This window comes from Lynx canadensis, chromosome C1 (assembly GCF_007474595.2).
Source record: "Lynx canadensis isolate LIC74 chromosome C1, mLynCan4.pri.v2, whole genome shotgun sequence".
NCBI classification, from domain to species: Eukaryota; Metazoa; Chordata; class Mammalia; order Carnivora; family Felidae; genus Lynx; species Lynx canadensis.
The window spans coordinates 118,706,959-118,732,464 of NC_044310.1; the positions used below are offsets into that span (position 1 = coordinate 118,706,959).

The following is a 25,506-nucleotide window of genomic DNA, read 5'->3' on the forward strand; positions in this document are numbered from 1 at the left end:
ACAGAGAGATCTGAAGCAGCGGGGGACGGGAGGTGGGGGGGGGAGAGTCACGGGTCAACCGAAGCTTTCTGGTCTAAGCGTGGGGTGACGTTAGGGGCAAGGCTCAGGAAGCAGATTCTTTCAGGTGGTTTAGATACTTGAAGGATGACTATTCCCTGATGGGAAACAAAACAATCAGAAAGAACTCGGTTCTAGCTGAGATCGCTTATGGCCTCAGGGGCAAGCCCCAAAGAAGGCGATCCTTGCTCATTCAAGGTGTGGGCTTCGGCAGAAGGGACAAATGGCATTCGGCAGATGGGACTAGGAATTACTTCCCTGGAGGAATATGTTGGTGCCCGACTGCCCCGGGCCGGCCGGAACCACCGCGTTATGGGAATCCCTAGGCTGCCCGAGGATTTCGGAGCGTGCTCTGGGCCGAGTCTGTGTGTGGCTGTGTGTGGCTATGACTACCGTGTCTCCACCAAAGGGGGCGGCCTGGGGAAGCAGGGCGTTCTCGGTGAAAGGCCCAGAGTCTAGCCCCACCAGACGAACATCAGCTGCCGTCTGGTGTCAGAACTTTGCCATCACAGCTCAAGGCAAGGTGAGGAAAACGCACCTGTCCCCTGGCCCTTCCCCAGGGACATTACTCCTTGGCGGGGACAAAGACCACAAAGCCTCAGGACCACTGGAGCGGGGCCCCTCGTGCCAGCCCTGTCTGCCAGCAGGGGCTTAGGAAAACAGCGGGTGAAAGAGACCTTGCGATCTTGGGAGAGGAAATTTGGGAAGAGGAGGGGTGGGTCGGAGTCCTGATTTCTGAAGAATTGAAACTTTCGCATTTCCCCTCGCCAACCACAGCTTTTCCGGGCCGAGTGCGGGCGGGGGGCCCCACCCTGGTGTCGGGTATCTGCAAATCTGGGGCACTGGATGAGTGTGGGAGGGAAAACAGTAGGGCGCAGACTCCACAGGCAAAAGTGCTGGCTGTCACCCCCTCCCCTGGGGCTGGCAGGGCCACCTTGAGAAAGTCTGGGCTTCCCTTTCCTGTTACATAGAGAACTACGGAGAGCAGCCTTTGGAATCGCCGTCAGAGGTCAACTGTCTAACCATCCGCCGGGTGCACAGATGCCCCCCCTCCCAACCCTCCCGGTCATCTCAGCACAACTGGCTCTCCTGAGACCTTTGATCACGGCTCCTCATTCTTCAGGATGGCTGACACCTGCCTGTAAGGGCCCTCTTCCTGATGCATGCACCCCAGTATCTGATAATGTGAATAACTCCTATTCGCAGGTACAGTGCCACGCATCTTATGTCTTCTACTCCAGTTGTAACTCAATCCTTATTAAAGGTTGCTTTTATTATCCCCCTCTTACAGCTGAGTAAGTTGTGGATCAGAGAGGTCAAGTCATTTGCCCAAGGTTGCCCAGCTAGTGAGCCATACGAGGACCCAGATGTGTCTGACCTTAGAACTGAAGTCCTTCCCTTTCTACCTTAAGGGATCCCTAACACCATTAATATGGACGGTTATCATTTGTTTAGTGTTTAGCCATGTGGCAGAGAGTTTGAACACATGATCTCTAGGGACTGCCCTACAAAGTATGCATAATTTCATTATTATATATATGTTTATTTATTCCTGAGAGAGCACGAGTGGAGGAGGGGTGGGGGGGTTGGGGAACGGAGGACCCGAAGCAGGCTTTGCGCTGACGGCAGCCAGCCCGATGAGGGGCTCGAACTCACAGACCGTGAGAGCGTGACCTGAGCTGAAGTTGGAGGCTCAACTTCAACAATCAGGCGCCCCTGATTATTATCATTTTAATGGCCATTCTTTTCGGAAATGAAGACACTAAGCCTCCGCTGGTTAAGTCACCTGCCTAGAGGCACACGTGGACAGGTGCAGAGCAGGGGCGACGTCAAGCCTTCTAGCCGCACGGCCGTCATCCCCCCCTACTGCACCCCACAACCACCCGAGGGGGCTTCCAGAGGCCAAGCGACAAGGGGCGCGAAAAGTGCTCTGTCGTGGCCGGAGCCCCTGGGGCAGTGCTTCTCAGAGCGTGCCCCCCAGACTTCCGGCGTCAGAATCATCCAGGCCTTTGAAACACAGACTCTTGCACTTTGAGCAAGGGCCCCAAATGGTTCTGACGTAGCACCTGCTTCTGGAATCAACCCCTTCACCCTCCCTGCCAGCCGTCTCCCCTCCTGCCCTGTGCCCACCTCACGTCCCACTGCCACCCCTCGCCGTCCTCTCCTCAGAGCTTGTCGCATGGCCTGTGTCCTCACTTGTCACCGGTTGTGCCTGGCATCACGTTGTGTCTCCCCCCACCCATGCTACTCTCAGCTCTCCATTCCTGGCCTCTGCTCACCTGGATGGATGGGACCACACGTGTGCTCCTGGGGGAAGCAGAGCACAGCCCTGCCCTCAGTGGGACCAAACAGACATGCTTACAGAGGGTCGGGACTCAGCTCCCCCTCAGCCCCTCCCCCACAAGCACCAACACCCCCACCCGGCCCTTACCTGGGAGGCCCAGGTCTCCTTTGTCTCCTTTAGCCCCAGGTTCGCCTTTCAGGCCAACGAGTCCCCCATCACCTTTGCTGCCCTTCTCTCCTTGCCGTCCTGGGGTGCCTGGGCAGAGAATGGCCAACAAGATGGGCTCCCGCCGCCCTCCCAAGGAGGACTCAGGAGCCGCCCACGGGCTGTTCAGCAGTGGGGCAGGGGGCGTTTTGAAAAGAAAAGAAAGGGGCCTCTGGAAGAAGTCCAGGGGATGTTAGGTCATAAGACTCCAGAGCAGAGGACTGTGGGCTCTGGGGCTGTGGGTGGGGATGTGGGGAGGGGGGACCTGGGCAACTGGCTCAGCACCTCAGCCAAGGCAGGGCTGAGCCCAGGCAGGGGAAACACGCGTTACCAGGGGCTCCTTGTTTCCCTGGAGCGCCGCTGGGTCCTTGGAGGCCTGCGGAGAAGGAAAGAAGAATTAGTTACAGTGTTCCAGGCTCTTCCGTCAGCTGACGTTCTAGAACCTGTAGGAGGGGACGAGGGCCCAGCACGAGGGGAGGGGCTTCGGTCTGTCTCATTCTCTGTCTCTCACACACGCACAGACACCCCAACGGTATCAACATTCACCCTTCACAACAGCAAGAAAAAGAGAGATTGAGAGAGAGAGAGAGAGAGAGAGAGGAAAGAAAAGGCTGAGTTGTTAGACACAAGGGTGTAAACGAGCCAGGCCCCTGCCTCCTGACTCCCCCCGCCCGCGCACTCACCCAGCCCCTGCCCACCTGCCTCTCCCTTGATTCCAGGCGGGCCTTGGAGTCCCGGGAGGCCTGGAAAGGAAAAGGAATTCAGAACGTGGCCTGTACAAGGAGGAGAAAAAGGATTACGGGGCCAGTAGACAGACGCCCATATCTGCGGCTCCCTGGCATGCCTCGGTCCCCTCAGTCCCCCTCTCAGCCGGTGGCCTTGGCAGGCCGGGGATGCCAGACGTGCCCTGGGCCCCTTTTGACCTGGAAGACCTGAAGAAGAGGGGCACAGACACCAAGGGGCCAACCCACGAGGTGGGGTGACAAGGCCACTTATCACACCTTTATGTATTCAATGAACTGTCGCTGAGCACCGAGAACGGGCCAAACGGTGTGGGCAAGAAAAGGAAAGGCAGGGCTCCTTCCTACAAGAAGCTCAGGGCCTAACAGGCGAAACGCAGGCGTATCGATGACGTCACCCGAGGGAGGCTGCGTCACACAGACCTCGCGCGAATCTCTCCCTCATTTTGAGCCTCAGCTTGCTCGTCAGTGAAATGGGGCTAATATGCCAGCTTTGCAGGGCTGTCCCGGAGGCAGGCTCTGGATAAACGGAACCTGCTTTTGCTGCACCTTGCGCGCGGTTCTGTCCCTTTCCCAGGGCTGTGTTGCAGGCTCGAGACGCACAGCATCCCAGGAGCGCGGGACGTCCTGTCCTAGTCCGTTCCGGCTACTATAGCAAAATACCGCAGGGCGGGTGGCTTTGAAACGACAGACATTCATTTCTCCCTGTCCTGCAGGCGGGAAGCCCAAGGTCCTAGATCCAAGAGCTGGTGTGGTCGGGTTCTGGAGAGGGCCCTCTTCTGGGTTGCAGACCACTAACTTCTCGCTATGTCCTCACGCAACGATGGGGAGCTGAGGGAGTTTGTTGGGGTCCTTTTGATAAGGGCACGAATCCCATTCAGGAGGGCCCCGCCTTCAGGACTGAATCCCCCTCTAAAGACCCCACCTCCTAACACTGTCGCTTCGGATATTAGGTTTTCAACATATGAATTTTCATGAGAGAAAAACACTCAGGCCGTGGCTCGTCCCCCACATCTCCACGAGGGGGGTGACTTTCTGAGAGGCGTGGCTTTGCCTGAGCTCACACATGTGGAGAGAGGCCGGCAGATTCCAGGTCTCCCGATGGCAAAGCCTATCCCCGTGTCAGGGCACCACGATGACAAGGCCTCTGACATGCTTTCTACTTCAGGGTAGAACCCCAGTCTGATTGGTGGGACCCATGATGCCATATCTCTCCTACGTGCACAAGACGGGGGGTGGGGTGGGCAGAAGCAAGGAAGTAGAGCAGGGGACTAGGGTCCCTCTCACACAAATCTCAGGGAAGAACACTGGAGAATCAGCTCAGGCTCTGACCGCTGGCCTCCACTGACCAGCCTTTCACATGGCCTAGCCTGTTTTCCCATGTCACATGGGAATGCCACCACCTGCCTCACAGGGTCCTCAGGGGACCACATGGGGTCATGGGACACGGTAAAAACCCAGGGAAAGTGAGCTTTGGCTACACTTACCAGCCAAAGGAAAGAGGCAAGAAGTCCAGAGACCCTGCGAGTACAGGGCTCAAGGCCAGAGGCTCTGGCCCCTGGCCCTTTAGGAGTAGTGCCCCACTTGTTGATAGGACAGGTCCAGTCCCTCAGGGGAATTTTCGAGGCGAGTCCCTAGGATCCTATGCCCGTCAATATGGCTCCTTCCCACCACAGGCTACACAAGCTGTACCAGCTCTGCTGCGGTGGCCTGGCCCCCGGGGCGGGAACGGGACTCAGGCTGCGGAGTCCGACTCTGCCCCTCCAACTTTGCCTGAGTTAGCTTGAGTAAGTCAACGTCCCTCTGAGCCTACTTCCTCATCTGTGAAACGGGGGTAATAGCAGCAGCCACTTGGGGTTAGCGTGAGGAGTCAACAAAAATACGTAGCTAGGGGTGCCCCCTTCACCTCCCCTGACCCAGGCCGGCCTAGTCCCCGCCACTCCCATCCTGTCTTCCAACTCTGCTCCTCTCTTGCACTCCAGCACGTGGGTCTGCCTTCTTTGCCTCCCTACGCTCACCAAACCCCCTTCCTACCTCAGGGCCTTTGCACATGTGGGTCTCTGTCTGGAACCCATATTTCCTGACACCTTCTGCTCATACTCAGGTCAAGGCCACTAGGTGTCTCTGGGAAACCCCTTCACGTGCCGGGGTTAGGCCCTTTCTGTGCCCTCCTTACCTAGGGAGTTGTCTCAGTCTATCAGAGCAGAAGGGGCTAGAACCAAATCATGCTTCCCTGGGGGCAGGGGTTCTGTCTGTCTTTTTATGTCTGCGTTCCCAGTGGCTGGACGTTGCCTGGTCCTTAAGAGGCTTTCAGTAAATAATTGTTGGAAAGTCCGGAACACACAGGGGAGGGAAAGAGGTGTGGGTGGGTTCCACATCACCCTTTCCCCAAACTTGACTTAGGTGCAGCTCCCTTCTCCATCCCCGCTGTTCTGGAAGCTTGGGCCAGAGTGCAGTTTCTCGGCAGGCTGCCTCAGGGCCAAACCGGTCATCCTGAGCCCTGCACCCAAACGTCCTCTGGGATCCACCTATTGGTCACCAGGGGCCTTTGTAGGAAAATGTGCCTTTGGGGAGCCCTAGCCAGGCGAGGCAGGCCAGGGGGGAGGGGAGAGAGATTGCAGCCACCCCTGGGTGGGCCAGGGTGGTGGGGGACGCTGGGAAGGTACTGGTGGTGGGGGCATTGCTGAGCTCCAGCTGCTAGAATCAGTTTCCAGCCTCTGGTTTCTGGGCTCCAGAAGAGAGAGAAAGGGGCAAAGAGGTAGTCAGAGACAGAGAGAGGCTTCGAGAGACATGGAGAGAGAGTACTGGAGATTATATACATACATACACGTACAGAGTCTTCCTTGACTCGCAATGGGCTTAGGTCCCGATATACACAACGTAAACTGAAATATGCTAAGTCGAAAATGCATTAATGCGCCTAGCTACGGCCCGTGACAGCTCAACCTCACGCACCGTAAACATGCTCAGAACACTGACATCAGCCTACAGTTGGGCAAAGTCATCTCACGCAAGCCCACTTTATAACGCAGTGTCGGCCCTGTCATGTAACTTCCTGCTAGGGTACTGAAAGTGAGGGGTCAGGATGGCTGTCTGGGGACAGAGTGGTTGTCAGCGGCGTGGTTGTTTGCGACCAGGAGCTGCCCCGCCCAGCTTCGAGAGAGAGCGTCGTCCTGCCCGTCGCTAGCCAGGAAAAGATCCAATCCAAAATTCAAGGTACAGTACCTGCTGAACGTGTATCACTTGGCACTGTGGTAAAGTCAAGAAATCGTAACTGGAGCACCGTATGTCAGCGACTGTGTGTACGTTCACACAGAGAGAGAGAGATGGAGACAGAGGGACAGAAGGGAGGCCGCTCTCCACCCTGAGGGTGAGCTGGGCTCTGTGTCTTGTTCCTGGAGCACTGGGCCTGGGGCGGGTGATGGAGCAGATTTTAAACGTCAGACTAAACCCACTGGGTTGACAGAGGTGTAAGCCCCCATCATGTTGGCTACGGCGGTAGAAGCTGTTGGAACAGCATCTCCTTGGAGGGGAGGAGACGACGTTCAATCAGGCCGGGACTGCCCCGGAATTAGCGCATTCAATCTGCCCAGAAAATAACAAAGCAAATAGTAACAACAGATAACAGCAATGACACTATCGAATGCTTCCTCTGAGCTGGGCGTTGGGCTAAGCATGTTTACCTTCGTCATTTTAATTCTCGCACCAATCCAGGGAGGTCCTGGGATTATCCCCTGCTGCGAGGGGAGAACACAGAACTCAGGAATGTTAAGTGACTGGTTCAAGGCCACCCAGCTCCAGAGGGAGCCACTGTTTGTCCCGGTGCGATAGTCACACAATGCACACTCGTGCTGCTGCCTCAAAACTCTTCCTGGCCAGCTGGGGCGCCCAGGTGGCTCAAATAGTTAAGCGTCCGACTCTTGGTTTCGGCTCAAGTCATGATCTCACGGTTCGTGGGTTCAAGCCCCGCATCCGGCTCTGCACTGGTGGTACAGAGCCTGCTTGGAATTCTCTCTCTCCCTTTCTCCCCTGTGCACACGCGCGAGCTCTCACGCTCTCTCTCTCTCTCTCTCTCAATATCTCTATCAAAAATAATAAATAAACACTAAAAATAAACAACACAACTCTTCCTGGCCAGCAGCGTGATCTGGGCCATTATGTGAAAAATTCTGAAGCCAAGGAGTTCTGTCCCAAGAAGACCATGTACCCTTATCTTCCAGGTGGAATTTCAACCGCTCAGGTGACAGAAAGGAGTAGGACGTGAATGAAGCGTGTGCGCACGTGTGCAACGAAACCCACGTGTGTTCAAGGAGAAAGAGAAAGCAGCCGAGGGGGTTGTCCTCAGAGAGCACTTGCCATTGTCAGACATTCGTGGCCCGCCCCTTCCCGTGAATCTTCCAGCATCCCTGTGGAGTGAGCCCAATTGTCTCCCTTAGTTTTGACACCGGTGAGCGGCTGGGGGTCCAGAAAAGTTAAGTACCTGGCCCCAAGTCACACAGCTGGTAAGCAGCAGACCTGGGATTAGAGGCTGCCCCTCCCGTTACAGTCCACCCCTTCCCCCATGTCATTACGGTGCTCTAGGAGACGCGAGTTGTGCAGCCCTGTCAACAATCACGGCAAGGTGGGGAGACAAGCTAGGTGTTGGGTAATCAGCCCTGGAAACAGTGCTTATGGGAGACAGAGGGGGAGTCCTGCATGGGCAGCAGGGACGCCAGGAGGAGAAGGAGCAGGGGGGATGCACGTGGGCTGGCCTTGAAAGGTGGCTTAGAATCGGCTGGGCTCGGTGGATGGAGAGGTCACTTCTCATTTCAGGCAAGGAGCAGGGTAGAGGCCCAGAGGCTGGGAGTCCCAGCACGGTCAGGGAACAGAGAGCAGACCCGACTGAGGACCAGTGAGTTTGTAGGGGGGCTCTGGAGGCCAGTGGGAGGTAAGCTGGGGTTGAGGCCCAGAAAGGCACAGGCCTAGGAGCCCCTGGGGGAAGGCTGTGGGGAGCGGGCGACGTGGGTCAGAGCGGAAACAAACGTACCTGGAGCGCCTCGTTCCCCTTTGATCCCGAACAGCTCTGCAAGGGGAGAAGAGAGGGTTGTAGGCTGGGCCGGGCGGGCGCACCCAGCTCAGACCTGGAAGGTTGTGTGCCCTCGGGGCTGAGGAGCAGGGGCTTCGGGGAAATGGGGGATTTGGACAACAGGGGCCCAACGCTCGGGTATTTTCCAGGAATGAATGTTTTGGAGAAAGCTGGATGTTTGGTTGCAGGTAGTGGTCTGCACCGGAGAGCTGTAGATCCCTGGGAGCTGCAGAAGTGTGGAAAGAAGGTTGAGACCCCCGGAGTCTCCCCTGTGTGGTCAGAAGACCTTGGAGCCAAACCCATGAAGGAAGAGCCTCAGGTTAAAGGTAGGGCCCCTCGTGCGGATCACCACCTTCGTATGTCACGTAGAGAGGGCTGGTCCTGGTGTCTGAGCGGCTAAGCCTGGACTCCGCCCATCTACCACGGCCGTCACCTCTCCTCACATCAGGGCTCGGCCTCTGTCTGCGCTCACGATGTAGCCTCGGAGGGATTTGCCCACCTGGACCCTGAGTCCTTTCAGCACGTGCTCCCCTGGGCACAGAACCACCGTCATGGAATCAGCCCCCAAGGCCGAGCCCGTCCCAGAGACAGAAGAGCCGGAGCTCCGGGCCACAGTGTGAACCCTGCAAACAGTCATGTTCACACCTAGGAGCCGGTTTGGCCCAGATCAGCTCTTCCTGTGCGGGCACAGCCAGAGGCTGGCAGGTGCAATGGCAGACAGCCTCGCCTGGCCCAGGGAAGACCGAGGGAAGGTGGAGGGCACTGGCATCTCCACCGTCCGCTCTGTTTTCTCCCGTGTGCAGCCCTATCTTCCAAGCCACCACACTTCCCCAGCAGGCCCACTGCCCCCTCCCTCCAGGGTTCCCACGTGACCTGGACCGGCTTGGTGCCTTCCGTGATGCTCTCTCCAGCCACGTGCCAGTATTAGTTGGCTGCACGGGAGTGGTCTTGGGAATCGTCCCAGGCTCTGTGTTTTACCCACCTTCCCAAACATTCTAGATCCATCTGTGGGCTTTGTGACTAAGACCTGGCCTTGGGCCGATTGCTCTGGTCCCTGGCTCTCGAAGGTCATACTCTGCTTGGATAGGGCACTTGCAACCTAGGTTCTTGACCCACCTGTCTGCAGCCTCCGATGGGGCTGTAACCTCATGCCCATCCATTTGGCTCTCACCCCTTGTCTTGGGTCCCAAGGTCTCATACTCTGGGTTCTGGAATGCTCTTTTTGCCGGGGAAGGACTTTCAGGCCCAAAGATCCCCTTGCCCATGAACCACCAGCCCCTACTTTCCATCCTCTGAAGGGTCCCGGTGCAAGGGGAGGGGGCCAAACCTGGGTTTCGAGTGAAGTTGTCCACCTTCCGAAGCAGATGCTCCTGACTGGTGCGGACCTGGGTGATCTGGGCCTGTAAGACTTGCAGCCCCAGCGCGCCCCCAGGGAGGCGCGGGATGGGCATTGACTGGAGCAGAGAGAAGGACGGGCTGTCCTCGGCGGCCAGCGTTCCATTGGTGAAGTGCATCTCCAGGGCCCAGAGCCGCTCCTGAAGATTCAGAACTGGACACCCCACCCCCACCCCACAACACTCTCTTAGGGACCTCATTAAAGCCCTGGGCATGTGAGCATGTCCCTGACATTCCTGTGTCATATGTGCATGGCTTCTGTGGGTCCTGAATACTAAACACACATGTCATGTGCTGTGAGGACCTAACATGAGCACAGAGCTCTTTCCATATCTTGCACATGTGTGCTTTATACCGGGCATGACGTTACATGTCATAGAATATTCCTGCGTGGCCTAGGGATATACCCACAGCATTACGATCAACCTTCAGCCTTTCTGGATACTCTGGGTGTGAACGTATGATGACTAATGTACTGGTGTGATCTAATCATGTGTGACCTTAATATGCGAGTGACGCATGTTTATGACAGCTGAGCACACGATGTTCTTGCGTGACTTCAGTGTCTGCGGGTGGAATTGCTTCATGGCCTTAACATTTGGATTGGGGACACTTTGAAAGTAAGATCATGTTAAAATGAACAATCGGGGGTCCCCCGGGGGGCTCAGTCGATGAAGTGTCCGACTTCTGCTCAGGCCATGATCTTGCAGTTCACGAGTTTGAGCCCCGCATGGGGCTCTGTGCTGACAGCTTGGAGTCTGGAGCCTGTTTTGGATTCTGTGTCTCTCTCTCTCTCTCTCTCTGCCCCTCCCAACTCACGCTCTGTCTCTGCCTCTCTCTCAAAAATAAATAAAAACATTTAAAAAATTTAAAAAATAATAAAAATAAAATGAACAATCCGCTCAATAGAGCCCTTTCACACCCAGACGCTGCGGACCCTTGATGAAAGATGCACATGACATCCTGGGTGAAGTTATCGCACTGTTCACCGCTCTAGACACACATAGGTTCACATGTGCTTTCTCTCTCTGTCTCTCTCTCAATCTGTCTCTGTCTCTTTCTCTCAACATACACACACACACACACACACACACACTCCTCCCTGGCCACTCCCCACCCCCTCCATCAATGTAGCTGCCCAGGGACTAAGAACTCTCTCTCCACAGGTGACCCCAGGGCTCTTCGCTCAAACCTGAGCCCTTTGTCAGCCCAGGAAGCACCAGACAGCACCAGATCTCTTTACCTTTTACCACCAGCAGCCCGGCACCTGTGGTGAGGAGAACCAGGTAGATGGCCACCATGACCGTGAAGCAGTTAACCGCCTTTCTCTTCCTGGACTTGGATCTGAAACACAACCCCGGTAGAAGGTGGCTATTGTAGAAGGCAGAGAACAGGGAGCCCCAAACTGCGTCTGATTCCCCTCTGTGTGAGCAGAGGGCTCCCCGTGAGGTCGAGGGTAAAGACACAATGTCTCACTACCCCCAAGTCTTCCCCCGATCCTCCTCTTCCCACAAGCCAGGAGATGCCATCATCGGTCACTCACTGTTGTGCTGGGCACACAAACACCCATGCCACACGTCATCAGTTGGAAGAGTACAGTCCTTAAACCAGGCTCACTGCCAAAGCCCCTTCCAGTGCCTGGAAGTAGAGGGCTCTCAAGAGACGTTCGGCAGATGAATTAATGAGTGAACATACTTAAATTTCAAAACTTTGGGAGGAGGATGCTTGTTGCCTCTTTATAAACTGTGGGTGAGGTTCGGAGAAGTTGAAAAACCTATCAGGTCGTGAGATGCAGATCTGGAAATCAGGTTCAGGCTTTGGCTTTCCTTGTCTTTAGATTATGTAATTATAAAAACACAACCTGCTTAATATAATTTATCAAACAATATAGAGAGCATTGCAAAGGTTAATGATCTTGTCATCGGGGACTTCAGGGGACCTGAGTTCCTTGGCGTCCTAACCCACTGACATAAGCTTTGCTGGCGTTCTGGGGTGTGGCCTTCGCCCTGCTTATTCGTGGAAACTGACAAACCCGTACCCTGCTGAATGGACTTGTTTTTTCTTTCGATTTTACGCAGATGATGTCATATTACATATAATACAGCACGTTGCTTTCTGCAATGAGTGATTTTCTACGGAGATTCCTCCAGTCTTTTGTTTGTTTGTCTTTTGTCTTTTTCTAGAGAGAGATTGGGCCATTCTTTTAACAGCTGCCTGATATTCCTTAAAGACAAGAGCCACAATTCTTGCAGATAACGTCCCCGTTGACAAGCTGTTTCCAGTTTGGGGTGTTACAAAAAGGGGCCACGGTGGTTCTAACTCCAGTGTTTTCCCCATTCCAGCTGTCTCCCCATTTTGGGGCATCCAAAGGTGGGGAGCTGGCCTACTCGGTGCCAGGCACTGTCCTCTATCATGTCTAATGCTTCCCGCAATCCTGCAAGGTAGGTGTGATTATCCCTTTGTACAGACCTGGTGTTCAGAGAAGTTAGGGCAACACAACAGGCATGTGTCCCTGGGTCCATCTAACCCCAAGGCCTGAGCTTCCCTCATCAACCTACACTGACAGTCACCCTTGGAAAAATGCATTTGCAATGAACTCCAAGGGCAGGTGTGAAGGCAAAAGGGATCATAGGTGGCCTCCCAGGGGAGGGAGGCAGGGGTGGTGAACACATTTTTTTTTTTTTTTGCTTTGTGGTAGGTGACGGTGTAGAGGAACCTCGCGTCGTCTAGTTTCCACCTGTGGAACCGTTACTATTCTGCTGATGATCCTTCCAGCCACCTGCAGACACATGCCTCTGCGTTGGCATCGTCTAATGCATGGTGGTCTCAAGATGGCTCTGGCAGAGGCAAGAGGAAGTGGTTATTTGATTGGGTTGGTTTTGAGTTAGTGGCACTTGGTTACGCTTCGTCTAGCACAGAGTGTCCCCCGCACTGCCCCTCCCAAAGGGGGGCCCACACGCGGCTCGGTGAGCACTCTAACACACAACTTGGCCAAGTCGCTTCCCTATCTTCAGCCCTCCATGGCTGTTCACTGCCCACTGTCCTGTTCACCTCCTGCCAGCCAGTGCCCCGGGGCTACACCTCCCACACCCACACCCACATGGACCCTGACCCAAGAGTCAGGCCGGACCACTCGTGGTGACACCCTTCTGATTCCAGCCATGTATCTCCTCTGAGTACATGGACCTGCCTCCTCCCTTCTGCGGACTAATTCCCTCATCTTTGGGGAGCACGGCGGAAACTCCTGCTCCAGGACCGCATTCTCCGACTTCCCTGGTTAGGGGGATCCCACTCTGCTCCCCACATTGCCCTGGGTTTCCGCTTGATGAGGCATCCATCTCCCTGAACCGTGTCTTGTTTATGTCTCAGTTTCCCCCCATAGCCCGGAAGCTTCTTGGGCTGTCTTCTGGCCACAATGGTGTAGACCACACGCGGACGTGCGAAGATGAAAATATTAACGGATGAATGAGTGGCCGCAGAGGTTTGGGCGCTGAGCACGTGCAGAGTGAGCAACTGCCAGGTTAGAAGTGTTGGGAAAGCATCAGGAACGCACTGCAGACTAAGGTAAGCGTGTCATTGTGGCAAGGATGGGCAACGCCACAAGGGGGGGCCTCGCTTTTTAACAGGATGGGATGGCGGAACTATGAATACAATCTTGTAGACAGCACTGGCCCTTGTAAAAAAATGTTTGTTTTAACGATATATATAAGAGGAGCGGCAGAGAGAAGAGAAAGAGAAGAGAGAGAGAGAGAGAGAGAGAGAATCCCAAGCAGCAGACCCATACTGTTAGCGCAGAGCCGATGCGGGGGCTCGAACTCACAAACCAGACAGCACTAAAGCCAAGGAAACAATGGGAATAGAAAGATAGTGTGCTTCAGACACGTGTTAGAGAGGTCAGAGGTGCAATGAGGGCCAGCATGGAAAATATAGATATTTTCTTTTTTTTAATTCACATTTTAGTATAATTAAATTCGCAAGGGGACACATAGCTTTCTTTAATGGCTCTAAAACATATTTAGATTCAAGTTAGTTAACATATGAAAATACGAGTATGTTCAAACCAGATGGTCAGAGGGGTGGAAGGCATTTGAGTAAGGATGATGAAAGGAAAACCAGACATGATTAGTATGATGGGAGTAGTTCAGGGGTGTTCACTCAGGCCCAGGATGCTTTTTTTTTCTTTAATGTTTACTTATTTTTGAGAGAGAGAGAGAGAAAGAGGAGACAGAGCATGGGGGGGGGGGCGGAGAGAGGGAGACAGAATCCGAAGCAGGCTCCAGGCTCTGAGCTGTCCACACAGAGCCCGACGTGGTGTTCGAACCCACAAGCTGTGAGATCACGACCAGAGCCGAAGTCGGAAACTTAATCGCTTAACGAACTGAGATACCCAGGTGCCCCAACAAGGGTGCTTTTTTAAGCCAGACAGAGCTATCATGTAACACAGAGGCAAGGTATTTTAGACACTGGGAATGGCATTTCTCTGACTTTGTACAGAGCTGATAATCTGATAAAGTTTTCTTTTTTTTTTAAATAAGATTCGGGATGAATCTTCTTAAAGTTTTATTTATTTATTGTGAGAGAGAGAGTTACGGAAGGGGCAGAGAGAGGGGGGGAGGGAGAGAGAGAGAGAGAATCCCAAGCAGGCTCCGCGCCGTCAATGCCGAGCCCAAGGGGGGGCTCGAAACTCACGAACGGTGGGGTCATGATCTGAGCTGAAATCAAGAGATGGACACTTAACGACTGAGCCACCCAAGCGCCCCAATCTGATAAATTCTTTACCGTCTATGCCGATCATTTAAGCTCTAAGGGAGTAGAGAAAACTGCGAAGGAGTTTCTCCTCCAGACTGGATCTCCCCAACGAGGAAGAGCTGAGATGAGAGAATGAAAGAAGCCGCTGGGGAGCTAGAAAGAGCTTCCCCGGAGCAAACCGTGGTGAGTCTGGCTGAAGAGTTTAGGGAAACAGTTTTCAGAAATGTGGCAGCTCTATTGTTTGACTCCCAGTGAAAATGTGGCTCCAGAGGCAAATAAAATTTCAATTCTATACAAGATCTCCACGAAGAAAAAAAAAAAATCCGTACATAGACTAGGGTTCCCAGGCTTGCCCTCTCCAGCTCCTTGTGCTGTGGCAGATTTGGCTTTGGTGGGTGCAGAAGGTCCCCTCCCCACCCCGCCTTGAACCCAGCACTAGGCTGCTGGTGGGCAGGCCCAGGAAAGTGGCTTCTGCCCTATTGGCTTGATGTCTCCACCCCCCACCTAGCACCACTGGACAGTCTGAGGAAGTACCTTCTGCCCCTGCAGGTGGCACCAGAAGGGAACCAGCAAGGATACCCATAGCATCAGGGGAACAACGTAGACCGGAACAGCGTAGTGAGGGCTCTGAAAACTAAGTTGATATTGGAACCGCAGCCCACAACATGGGTCAGAATGCATGTGATACCAGCGATGTGATTTTCTACCAAAACAGAAGATTTAAAAGGATCCAGCGTCTCCTAACATACTACACAACATGTCCACGATACAATGGAAAACCACTCATCATACCAAGAACAGAGAAATGGCAACCTGAATGAGAGAAGATAATTGGCAGGTGTCAAAAACATTGGACTTATTTGATAAGGACTTGGGAGAGGGTTATTAAACCAAAAAGGCTTTAATGCTCAATTACAAATACTCTTGAAACAACAAAATAAAGAAAATCTTAGCGTTTATTTCTTGTTGAGAGAGAAAGAGAGACAGAGAGAGAGAAAGGTAGCATGAGCAGGGTAGGGGCAGAGAGAGAGGGAGACACAGAAACTGAAGCAGGCTCCAGGCGCTGAGCTGTAAGCACAGAGCCCGACGCGGGGGCTCGAACCCATGAGCTGTGAGATCATGACCTGAGCCGAAGTCGGCCGCTTAACCAATGCTTAACCCAGGCGCCCCAAACATATTTTTTAATATACGAAAAAATAGAGAATATAAAAAAGAAACAAATGGAAATTGTAGAACTTCAAACTACCAATTAAAAAAAGAATCTCACTGGATGGGCTCAACAGTGCAATAAATGTGATAAAGGAAAGAATCAATGAACTAAATGATAGAACAATAGAAATTACCCTTTCTGGAAAACAGAGTAAATTGACTAAAAGAATAAATAAAGAGACTTAGAGACCTATGTATCAATAACAAAACACATAACATTCATATCATTAAAGTCCCAGAGTGTGAAGCCGAAAAAAATAGTTAAAGAAATAATGGTGGCTGAAAACTTCTCAAATCTGGCGAAAGTCACAAACCTACCAATTCAAGAAGCTGAGCAAAGCCCAAACATGATAAATTCAAAGCACTCAATAACAAGACACATCACAAGTAAAAAAGCTGGGGAAAAAAAACAGCCCTACGTACCCAAGAAAATTAAAATCTAAAGAAAAAGAAAAAATCTGAAGGGAGCCAAGAAAAAATGACTCATGACCTATAGACATACCGATTTGAATGACAGCAGATTTCTCATCTGAAAGCCGAAGTGACATGACATTTTTCATGTGCTCGAAAAATGAATTATCAACTGTATCCAGTGAAAATATCCCTTAAGGATGAACAGGAAATAAAGATATTCTCAGATGAAGGAAAACTACACGAAGTTATTGCTGCTAGATCTACCTTTACAGAATGGCTAACAGAGGGCGCCTGTCTGGCTGTCAGTGGAGCTTGTGACTCTTAATCTCAGGGTTATGGGTTGGGTGTAGAGATTACTTAAAAATAAAATCTTGGGGCACCTGGGTGGTTCAGTTGCTTAAGCACTCAACTTCAGCCCAGATCATGATCTCACAGTTTGTGAGTTTGAGCCCTGCGTCAGGCTCTGTGCTGAGAGCTCAGAGCCTGGACCCTGCTTCAGATTCTGTGTCTCCTTCTCTCTCTGCCCCTACCCTGCTTGTGCTACCTCTCTCTCTCTCTCTCTCTCTGTCTCTCTCTCAAAAATAAACATTAAAAAAAATTTTTTTAATAAAAATAAAATCTTAAAAAAAAAAAAAAAAGAAAGGAAGAATGGCCGAAGGAAGTTCTTCAGACAGAAGGGCAATGATAACAGCAGAAAGCATAGCACTTGCAAAAGGAAAGAAGAAGAAAAAAGAATGAGTAAACCTGGAGATGTGTTTAGGCCATCTCTCTCATGATTTTTTAATTTTTATTTTTAACATTTATTTAGTTTTGAGACAGAGAGAGACAGAGCATGAACGGGGAAGGGTCAGAGAGAGGGAGACACAGAATCCGAAACAGGCTCCAGGCTCTGAGCTGTCAGCACAGAGCCCGACGCGGGGCTCGAACTCACGGAGTGCGAGATCATGACCTGAGCCGAAGTCGGCCGCTCAACCGACTGAGCCACCCAGGCGCCCCTCTCATGATTTTTTAAAATCACATTTTTTTAAATCGATTTCTTAACAATTTTTTTTAATGTTTATTTATTTTTGACAGAGAGAGAGAGACAGAGCGTGAGCACTGGAGGGGCAGAGAGAGAGAGGGAGACACAGAACTGGAAGCAGGCTCCAGGCTCCAGGCTGTCAGCTCAGAGCCCAATGTGGGGCTCGAACTCACGAACTATGAGATTATGACCTGAGCCGAAGTCGGAGGCTTCACTGACTGAGCCACCCGGGCGCCCCTTTAAAATCACATTTGATGTTTGAAAAAAAAAAATCATAATTATGTGATACCTAGTGCATGTAGAGGAAATGTTTAAGATGATTACATTTCAAAACTGGAAAGGCTCAAAAGACATTAATGGAAATAAGATTTCTACACTTGACTGAAGGTGGTAGAATGTTGATGTCCGTAGACTGTGATAAATTATATATGTACAGTGGAGTGCTCAGAAAAAAAAATTAAGAAAACTATTTCAAATGATAAACTAAACAAACAAAAAAAATATAAATAAGTCGGGGCGCCTGGGTGGCGCAGTCGGTTAAGCGTCCGACTTCAGCCAGGTCACAATCTCGCGGTCCGTGAGTTCGAGCCCCGCATCAGGCTCTGTGCTGCCGGCTCAGAGCCTGGAGCCTGTTTCCGATTCTGTGTCTCCCTCTCTCTCTGCCCCTCCCCCGTTCATGCTCTGTCTCTCTCTGTCCCCCCCAAAAAAATAAATAAACGTTGAAAAAAAATGAAAAAAAAATATAAAAATAAGTCAAAATGGAATTCTAAAACATGTTCAAGCAACTCATAGGAAAGTAAGATAAGAAAAACTGGTAATGGGAAACAGAGGAACAAAGAGAAAATGCATAATAACATGGCAGATTTAAGCCCTAACACATCAATAATTACTTTAATATAAATGGTTTAAAGATGTCAGTTAGGAGGCACCTGGGTGGCTTAGTCAGTTGGGCGTCTGACTCTTGATTTTGGCTCAGGTCTTGGTCTCACCGTTGTGGGATCGAGCCCCATGTCAGGCTCAGCATGGAGCATGGAGCCTGCTTGTGATTCTTTCTCTCTCTCCCTCTGCCCCTCTCCTGATTGTGTGCACGCGCTCTCTCTTTCTCTCTCTCTCTCTCAAAATAAATAAATAAACTTTAAAAAACAAACAAACCAATGAGAAGGCAGATAATGACAAAGTGGATTAAAAAGCATGACTCAACCATATGCTATCTCCAAGAAAGTAAACAACAGAGCTCCCATTTGTATGAAGCAAAAATTGATATAACTGAAGGAGAAATCAATATATCCACGATAATACTGGGGATATTAGCATCCCACTCTCAGAAACTGATCAAAAATCAGCAAAGCTATAGAAGAAATGAACAACAGCATAAACCAATAGAATCTAAAGAACAGTTATAGAATGTCCCATGCAACAATAGCAGGATACACATTCTTTCCATGCACACATGAGATATTCACCAAGATAGGCTATCTCATGGGTCCTAAAACAAACCCCAACAAAATGGAAAAGAAATGAAGTTGCACAGAGTATGGTTCCTGACAATCGAATCAAAACAGAAATCAATAACAGACAGACAAGGAAAAACCTCTAAACACTTGGAAATTTTTTAAAAAATTAAATAATGTATGAGCGGGGCGCCTGGGTGGCGCAGTCGGTTAAGCGTCCGACTTCAGCCAGGTCACGATCTCGCGGTCCGTGAGTTCGAGCCCCGCGTCAGTCTCTGGGCTGATGGCTCAGAGCCTGGAGCCTGTTTCCGATTCTGTGTCTCCCTCTCTCTCTGCCCCTCCCCCATTCATGCTCTGTCTCTCTCTGTCCCAAAAATAAAAATAAACGCTGAAAAAAAAAAATTAAAAAAAAAATAAAAAAATAAATAAATAAATAATGTATGAGCTATAAAGTCATAAATTTTTTTTTTGAGAGAGAGAGAAGGAGAGCAGAGGAAGGACAGAGAGAGGGGGAGACATAGAACCCCATGCAGGCACCATGCTGTCAGTGCAAAGCCTGACATGGGGCTTGAACCGATGACCTGTGAAATCATGCCATGAACCAAAATCAGGAGTTGGATGCTTAACTGACTGAGCCCCCAGGTACCCCTTAAATAAAAATTTTTAAAAATACAACTGATTGAAAGTGAGAATAAACATATCAAATTATTGGATTCAGCTAAAGTAGCACTGAGAAGGAAATTCATAGCAGCACTAAGGCTGACATTACAAATAAGGAATGGTCTCAATCCAATAAGCTAAGGTCCTAGCTCAAGAAATTGGAAGAGAGCAGCAAATAAACCCTAAGCAACAGAAACAAACAAACAACTAATAACAGAGATCAGAGCAGAATCAATGAGATTTAAATAGGAAAACGAAAGAGCATCAAAAGAACAAACACTGGTTCCATGAATCAACTCTTGATTAGGGCTCAGGTCATCGTCTCACAGTTTGTGAGTTCAAGCCCCACTTTGGGCTCCACTCTGACAGTGCAAAGGCCTGCTTGGGATTCTCTCTCTTCCTGTCTCTCTGCCCCTCCTGTGTGCACGCGTGTGCTTCTTTCTCTCTCTCTCAAAAATAAATAAATAAACTTGAAAAAAAAGGAGCATCTAAAAATATCTAAAGCTAACATGATACATAATAATGAAACAGGATCATTTGCTCTGAAGATTGGGAAGAAGGCACGGATGTCTGTTCTCACTCTCTTATTCAGTCACATGCTGATATACGCGTGACAAATAGGTGGAAATCGCAATTAAAACATAATGGCATTTACAGTCGCTCCAAAGAGTGTATACAGGAGGTGTAGGCTGAAAATTTGAATACCCTGATTAAAAAACAAAACCAAAAAAACAAAAACAGAGACCTAAATAAATGTGGAGATGCACTGTGTTCACGGATTGTAAGACTAAACATAGTTAAGATGTCAATTCTCCAAAACTGATCTGGAAGTGTAACACAATCCGATAAAATCCCAGAAAGGTTTTTTTTTTGTAGGTATCAGTAAGCTTATGCTAAAATTTACATGGAAAGGTACAAACTGTAGAATAGCTAAATCACCTTGAAAAAGAACAAAATGTGAGGAATAGCTACTTGATGTTTCGACATCGACAAGTATGGTGTAGTATTGGTTACCGGAGTAGAATTTAGTGATTCATCACTTACATATAACACCCAGTGCCCATCCCCAAAAGTGCCCTCCTTAATACTTATCACTTGTGTAGCCCATCCCCTCACCCACCTCCCCTATAAAACTTTAGAATTAAACATAAGAGAAAACTTGTGGGCCCTCAGGCCCGGTGAAGAGGGCTTAGGACTGTAAATCTGTAAATCTATAAATCGTAAATCTGCAAAAGGGGAAATTAGACCTGTAAATCTGTAAAAGGAAAATTGCTAGGTAGGGCCCTCCCCCATAGAATTAAATACTTTGCTTTGTAAAAGACTGTTAAGAGGATGAAAAGACGCGTTACAGATTGGGAGAGAATATTTTGCAGACATTAGCAGCCCTTAGGAAAATGCAAATCAAAATTACAATAGGATATCGCGATCAGGCACCCATCGGAATGGCTAAAATAAAAATAGTAAAAATACCAATTGCCAGCAAGGACTCAGAGAAACTGAGTCAGCTGTACGTCACTGGTGGGAACGTAACATGGCACAGCCACGCTGGAAGAATAGATCAGCCGCTTCCTTAAAAAACCAAACCACACTTAGAATGCAGCCGCTGCACTTGGAGGCGTTTATCCCGGAGAAATGAAAACAGGCTTACACAAAAACTTTTTCGTAAATGATCATAGCAGCTGTATTCGTAGTAGCTCCACGCTGGCAACAGTGTGTTATGTCTTTCAAGGGGTGTGTGGTGAGACACGCTGCGGTACATTCATATCATGGAGTAATACTCACGAAAAACACCCCTTAATAAAAAGAGCTGTTGATACATACACCAACTTGGATGGATCTCGAGGGAATCATGCTAGGTGGAAAAAAAGCCAATCTTAAAAAAGTTACATACTGTGTGATTCCGTTTATACACCATTCTTTAAACGGCAAAACTGTAGAATTGGGGAACTGATTGATGATTGCCAGGGGACGCGGATCGCCGGTGGGGGGGCGGTGAGGGGTATGTATGTGTGGCTATAAAGATAACATGACGGGGGCGCCTGGGTGGCGCAGTCGGTTAAGCGTCCGACATCAGCCAGGTCACGATCTCGCGGTCCGTGAGTTCGAGCCCCGCGTCGGGCTCTGGGCTGATGGCTCGGAGCCTGGAGCCTGTTTCCGATTCTGTGTCTCCCTCTCTCTCTGCCCCTCCCCCGTTCATGCTCTGTCTCTCTCTGTCCCAAAAATAAATTAAAAAAAAAAAAAAGATAACATGACACAGAGTCTTGTGATGCAACAGTTCAGTATTCTGATGCTGGTGATCGTTACACAAATATGCACATAGGATAAACTCGTAGAGAACTATTCACACACACACACACACACACACACACACATGAATGCCTGAGCTCTATAAGTTGTACCAATATCCATTTCCCGGTTGTGATATTGTAGCTACGCAAGATGTTCTCACGGGGAGAAACTGGGTGGGGGGTCACAGAGACTTCCCTACACATGTTTTTGCAACTTTTCGTGAGTCTGTAATGGTTTCATAATAAAAAGCTAGGAAAAAAAGAACTCAAGGGTGGAGCTGGATGTCTAAAAGATGCTGAGAAATAGTGACGTGACAAAAACCAAAGTCAGAACAAGGACCCGGAGTGACAGCAATCTCATCAGCAGGGCTGACCCCAAATAGAGCCCGGTGTTCAGGTCTATTTGGAGAATATTTAAAATCATCTTTAGAGCAGGAAGAAGAGACAGCTAAAACCCACCGCTGGGGAGGGGCGGGTGCTTCCTGTTAAGCAGAACAAACAACTTTTCCACCCATGTGTGGGGGTTTTCTCTGTCAAGAAGTATGTTCTGAAATTGGTGGGAAGGCGTACGAGAAGCAAGACGTGAGGCCCGAAATAGTGGAGGGCTCCGGGTGAGAGGTCCAGACAGATTCCATCCCACGGACCGCAAGAGCTTCCTGATGTGCTAACAGATCTCCTTCTTGAGAAACCAGACACGCTGGGGGAAAGACAGGAAGCTCAATAAAGAAAAATGTCCGTAATTTTCCAAAAGGTGCACAGGGGCGCATCCCAGAAGGATACGGACACAGGGGACAAGGGGAGAGTTTCTTATTCAAGGCCAGACGCTCTGCCGTTGGGGAGGGGGAGGCTCGTACTGGTCCCCGAGGAAACACCGGGGGTTTTGGTGGGCCTTCTGCGCAGCAAGACGAGCGGTAGGTTGAGTCTCTTCAGAAAACGAAAGCCATCTTCAGGAGACATAAGGAAAGGGAGGGAGCGAGGGAGGAAGAAAGAAAGGAAGATGCTTGGAGCCATTTAGTGCTGAAGCAAGGAGTTTTATTCATTTCAGTAAGCCCTGAGGGGGTCACTATGTTACAGAGCCTCACAGTGATTACTGTTCATAACGGCATTCATCTGGAAAGTTCCATATGGCCCGCGATCTTTGTATGAGAAGACAGGAAGTTGTCAATGCATTTAGAAAAATGTTCCTTCCAACGAAGCTGGAGGGTTTCGGTTGTTCGTTCGGTTTTTGGTCAGAATTTTAGTTAGCGGCCTCCGTAAACCAAGTCAGAAAGCTGGAATCCCTCCTTGAAGCTGGCCTCCCCCCTCACTTGCGTTGCCCCGCCATTAGAGTCCTACTGATGTGACTTCTAATATCTTTCCAGAGCATTCTCTCTTTCCCTTCCTCATAACCATTGCCTCTTATTGTCTCTTATTGCCATGCTTCTCTCTGTCCTCAGAGTTACTCTTTGTAGCTCGTCCTGTGTTTACATCAAGTAATCTCAAATGCAAACCAATGCCTCTTTGCCCAATGCCAAACGTTCAACGCTCCCCATTGCCTTCAGGACAAAGTCTAAATTAATTGGTCCTAGTCTCAGTCCCCTCTGAACTTCCCCACTCAGTGTTGACCCCACCTCATGGAACCATTTGTATTTCTCTAAATATCCCCTATGAGTAGATCATAAACTTGTGGTCCTCTATTCCTGCTCCAGCCAGCATCTTCTGTCACTAATTCCCTTTATTCTTTAAACTTTAGAAGAGTTCCCACCTCTGACCTTCACATGAGACCAGGTTGGATCTGTCCATAGATCTGTCCTGTGCTGGTGACAAATTGTTCAGAAATAGTTTACGGGTGGCCTCATCCTGCCATCCTCCTGCCACCACCAACGTGACTGAGGACTCCCCATTTACTCTTGCTTGTTCCCTCGGTGCCAAGAACAGTGCCCAGCAGGTGCTGAATATGTTTGATCAGCTGACTTAGCTTGCACATTTTCAGTACCTTAAAAGGCACATATCGGCAATGCTGCATTCCCCCAAGTTCTGAATAGCCAACAATTATTAAAGGCATTTGCGTGCATGCATTCTCTGTTACCACACTGTAAATTCCTAAAGTCAGAACACCCAACCCCTCATCTTTGTACCCCCTTAAATCCCAGCCGGTGACCACACGAACAAATGCTGGATGGGAGAGACAAATCAGGCCAGGGGACAGAACTTCGCTTGCTCTGAACATACAACTTCCAGAAAAGACTGGGAGCGGGAATGACTCATTAGTTCAGAAGGCAATTCCGAAAGGATATTCTGGAATGGAAAACCAGAGATCCCCTGTGGAAAACACTCCCTGGTGACTTTAAAGTCTAGAAGATTTAAAAAATGCACCACCTGTATAACAATGAGGGGGAAAATAAAGACGACAGAGTTGCCTGAATTTTTAAAACCTGAAGCGAATCTAAGACAAACTAATTATGAAGCTACAAACATAGCCTAGCCCACACGAAATGGAGAAAGCACTCCCTGATCAACACATCAGTTATTATGGAAGTCACCTTAAAGAATTTTAAAGGAATTACATTAAATAACTACGTGGCACTGGCTTTAGTTTTGTGGAAACTTTTCATCCCTCTTGTTTTGTTTTGCCATTTCATCGCACAATCTGTGTGTCCAAATAAGACGCTAATAAAAAGGAGGAGCATATGGTAACTGCATTAATCTGGGGAAATTATTTGAATACAATTTATTGCGAAGCTAAAAAAAGCAACCCCGACTATATGCTAACGATACAGCATCTATTACTAGCATTCTACAAATTCCAGATTGAAGCATTCCAGAAATGGATTAGTGAGAGTCGATGGTACAAACCTAGGCTTCCTATCACCTTGTCCATTCTCATGTTGCCAACAGAAAAAGTACATCACCAGGCAATGTCATTACTGGGAAGGAGTACTTTACCGTTGATTTCAAAGGTCTCCGTTGCAGGGAACATGGTTTGGTTGATAGTTTCTCTTTCTCCGGTGCTAGCCAAGAACTCGTCCTCCTTGAGAATTTCTTTATTTTCCATTGTGAAGCTTTATAGATGGCCAAAAAGTCCTGGAGCCAGCAGAAACGTTCCCCTCAAGAGGAACCACTTGGGGGAAAGATTGTTCCTATTTAATTATTGCAGCTAATTGTAGGACACACGGCACTTCCCTTTGGCTCTGACTTCTGAATCTGCAAAATGTTTCCTGACGTGATCAGAATGGGACATTTCTCAAAAACAGGCTATTCACACGTGGAGCTCCTGCTCCGTGCAGCTGCTCGTTAAGGGGGGGTGGGGTGTCAAGGTGGCTTTAGGGCATAAGTCACAGGTGCTTGGAACCACCCCTCGCTCCAGGCTCCTGAGAGCAGGGTGGTCGATGACCCCAAGGAGGGTGTTTCCCTCCCTTCCCTCCGCCCACCAGAGCCCCGCCATCATCGCAGACCCAGGACACTGTCCCAGGACCTCTGTAGCTTACACTGAAATCTCCCTCCTTTGGCCTACTTTGGCCTCAGGGTTCATCTTTGCTCCTTAAAGTGTGGACCCGGGACCAGCAGCATCAGCATCACCTGGGAACTTGTTAGAAATGCAGTCTTGGGGCGCCTGGGTGGCGCAGTCGGTTAAGCGTCTGACTTCAGCCAGGTCACGATCTCGCGGTCCGTGAGTTCGAGCCCCGCGTCAGGCTCTGGGCTGATGGCTCAGAGCCTGGAGCCTGTTTCCGATTCTGTGTCTCCCTCTCTCTCTGCCCCTCCCCCATTCATGCTCTGTCTCTCTCTGTCCCAAAAATAAATAAACGTTGAAAAAAAAATTAAAAAAAAAAAAGAAATGCAGTCTTAGGTCCCGTCCCCATGTGAATCCACATCTACAGTTTCACTAGATTTCCGGGTGAGGTACATACACGCTGGAGAAGCACTTCTCTGTAGCACACATTGTGGGTTTTGATTCTGCTTCCCCTCGTATCTTCCCATGCTCTGTGTGGG

At 49.9% G+C, this 25,506-nt stretch overlaps 1 protein-coding gene across 2 annotated transcripts in view; it reads right to left on the reverse strand.

Moving 5' to 3' along the window:
• MARCO (macrophage receptor with collagenous structure) overlaps positions 1–24,678 on the reverse strand; it is a 39,769-nt gene extending 15,091 nt beyond the window's left edge. The window contains exons 1-7 of one of the 2 annotated variants that reach the window (XM_030327664.1): positions 24,458–24,678; positions 10,989–11,082; positions 9,678–9,899; positions 8,312–8,347; positions 3,244–3,288; positions 2,877–2,921; positions 2,489–2,596 (exon numbers count right to left, since the gene is read on the reverse strand). In XM_030327664.1, the coding sequence (XP_030183524.1) occupies positions 2,489–2,596; positions 2,877–2,921; positions 3,244–3,288; positions 8,312–8,347; positions 9,678–9,899; positions 10,989–11,082; positions 24,458–24,571 (664 nt within the window). In that variant the 5' untranslated portion in view covers positions 24,572–24,678. Of the gene's footprint in view, positions 1–2,488; positions 2,597–2,876; positions 2,922–3,243; positions 3,289–8,311; positions 8,348–9,677; positions 9,900–10,988; positions 11,090–24,457 lie in introns of both variants that reach the window. The other variant, XM_030327663.1, reaches the window with a different exon arrangement.
• Between the last annotated feature and the right edge of the window lie 828 nt (positions 24,679–25,506).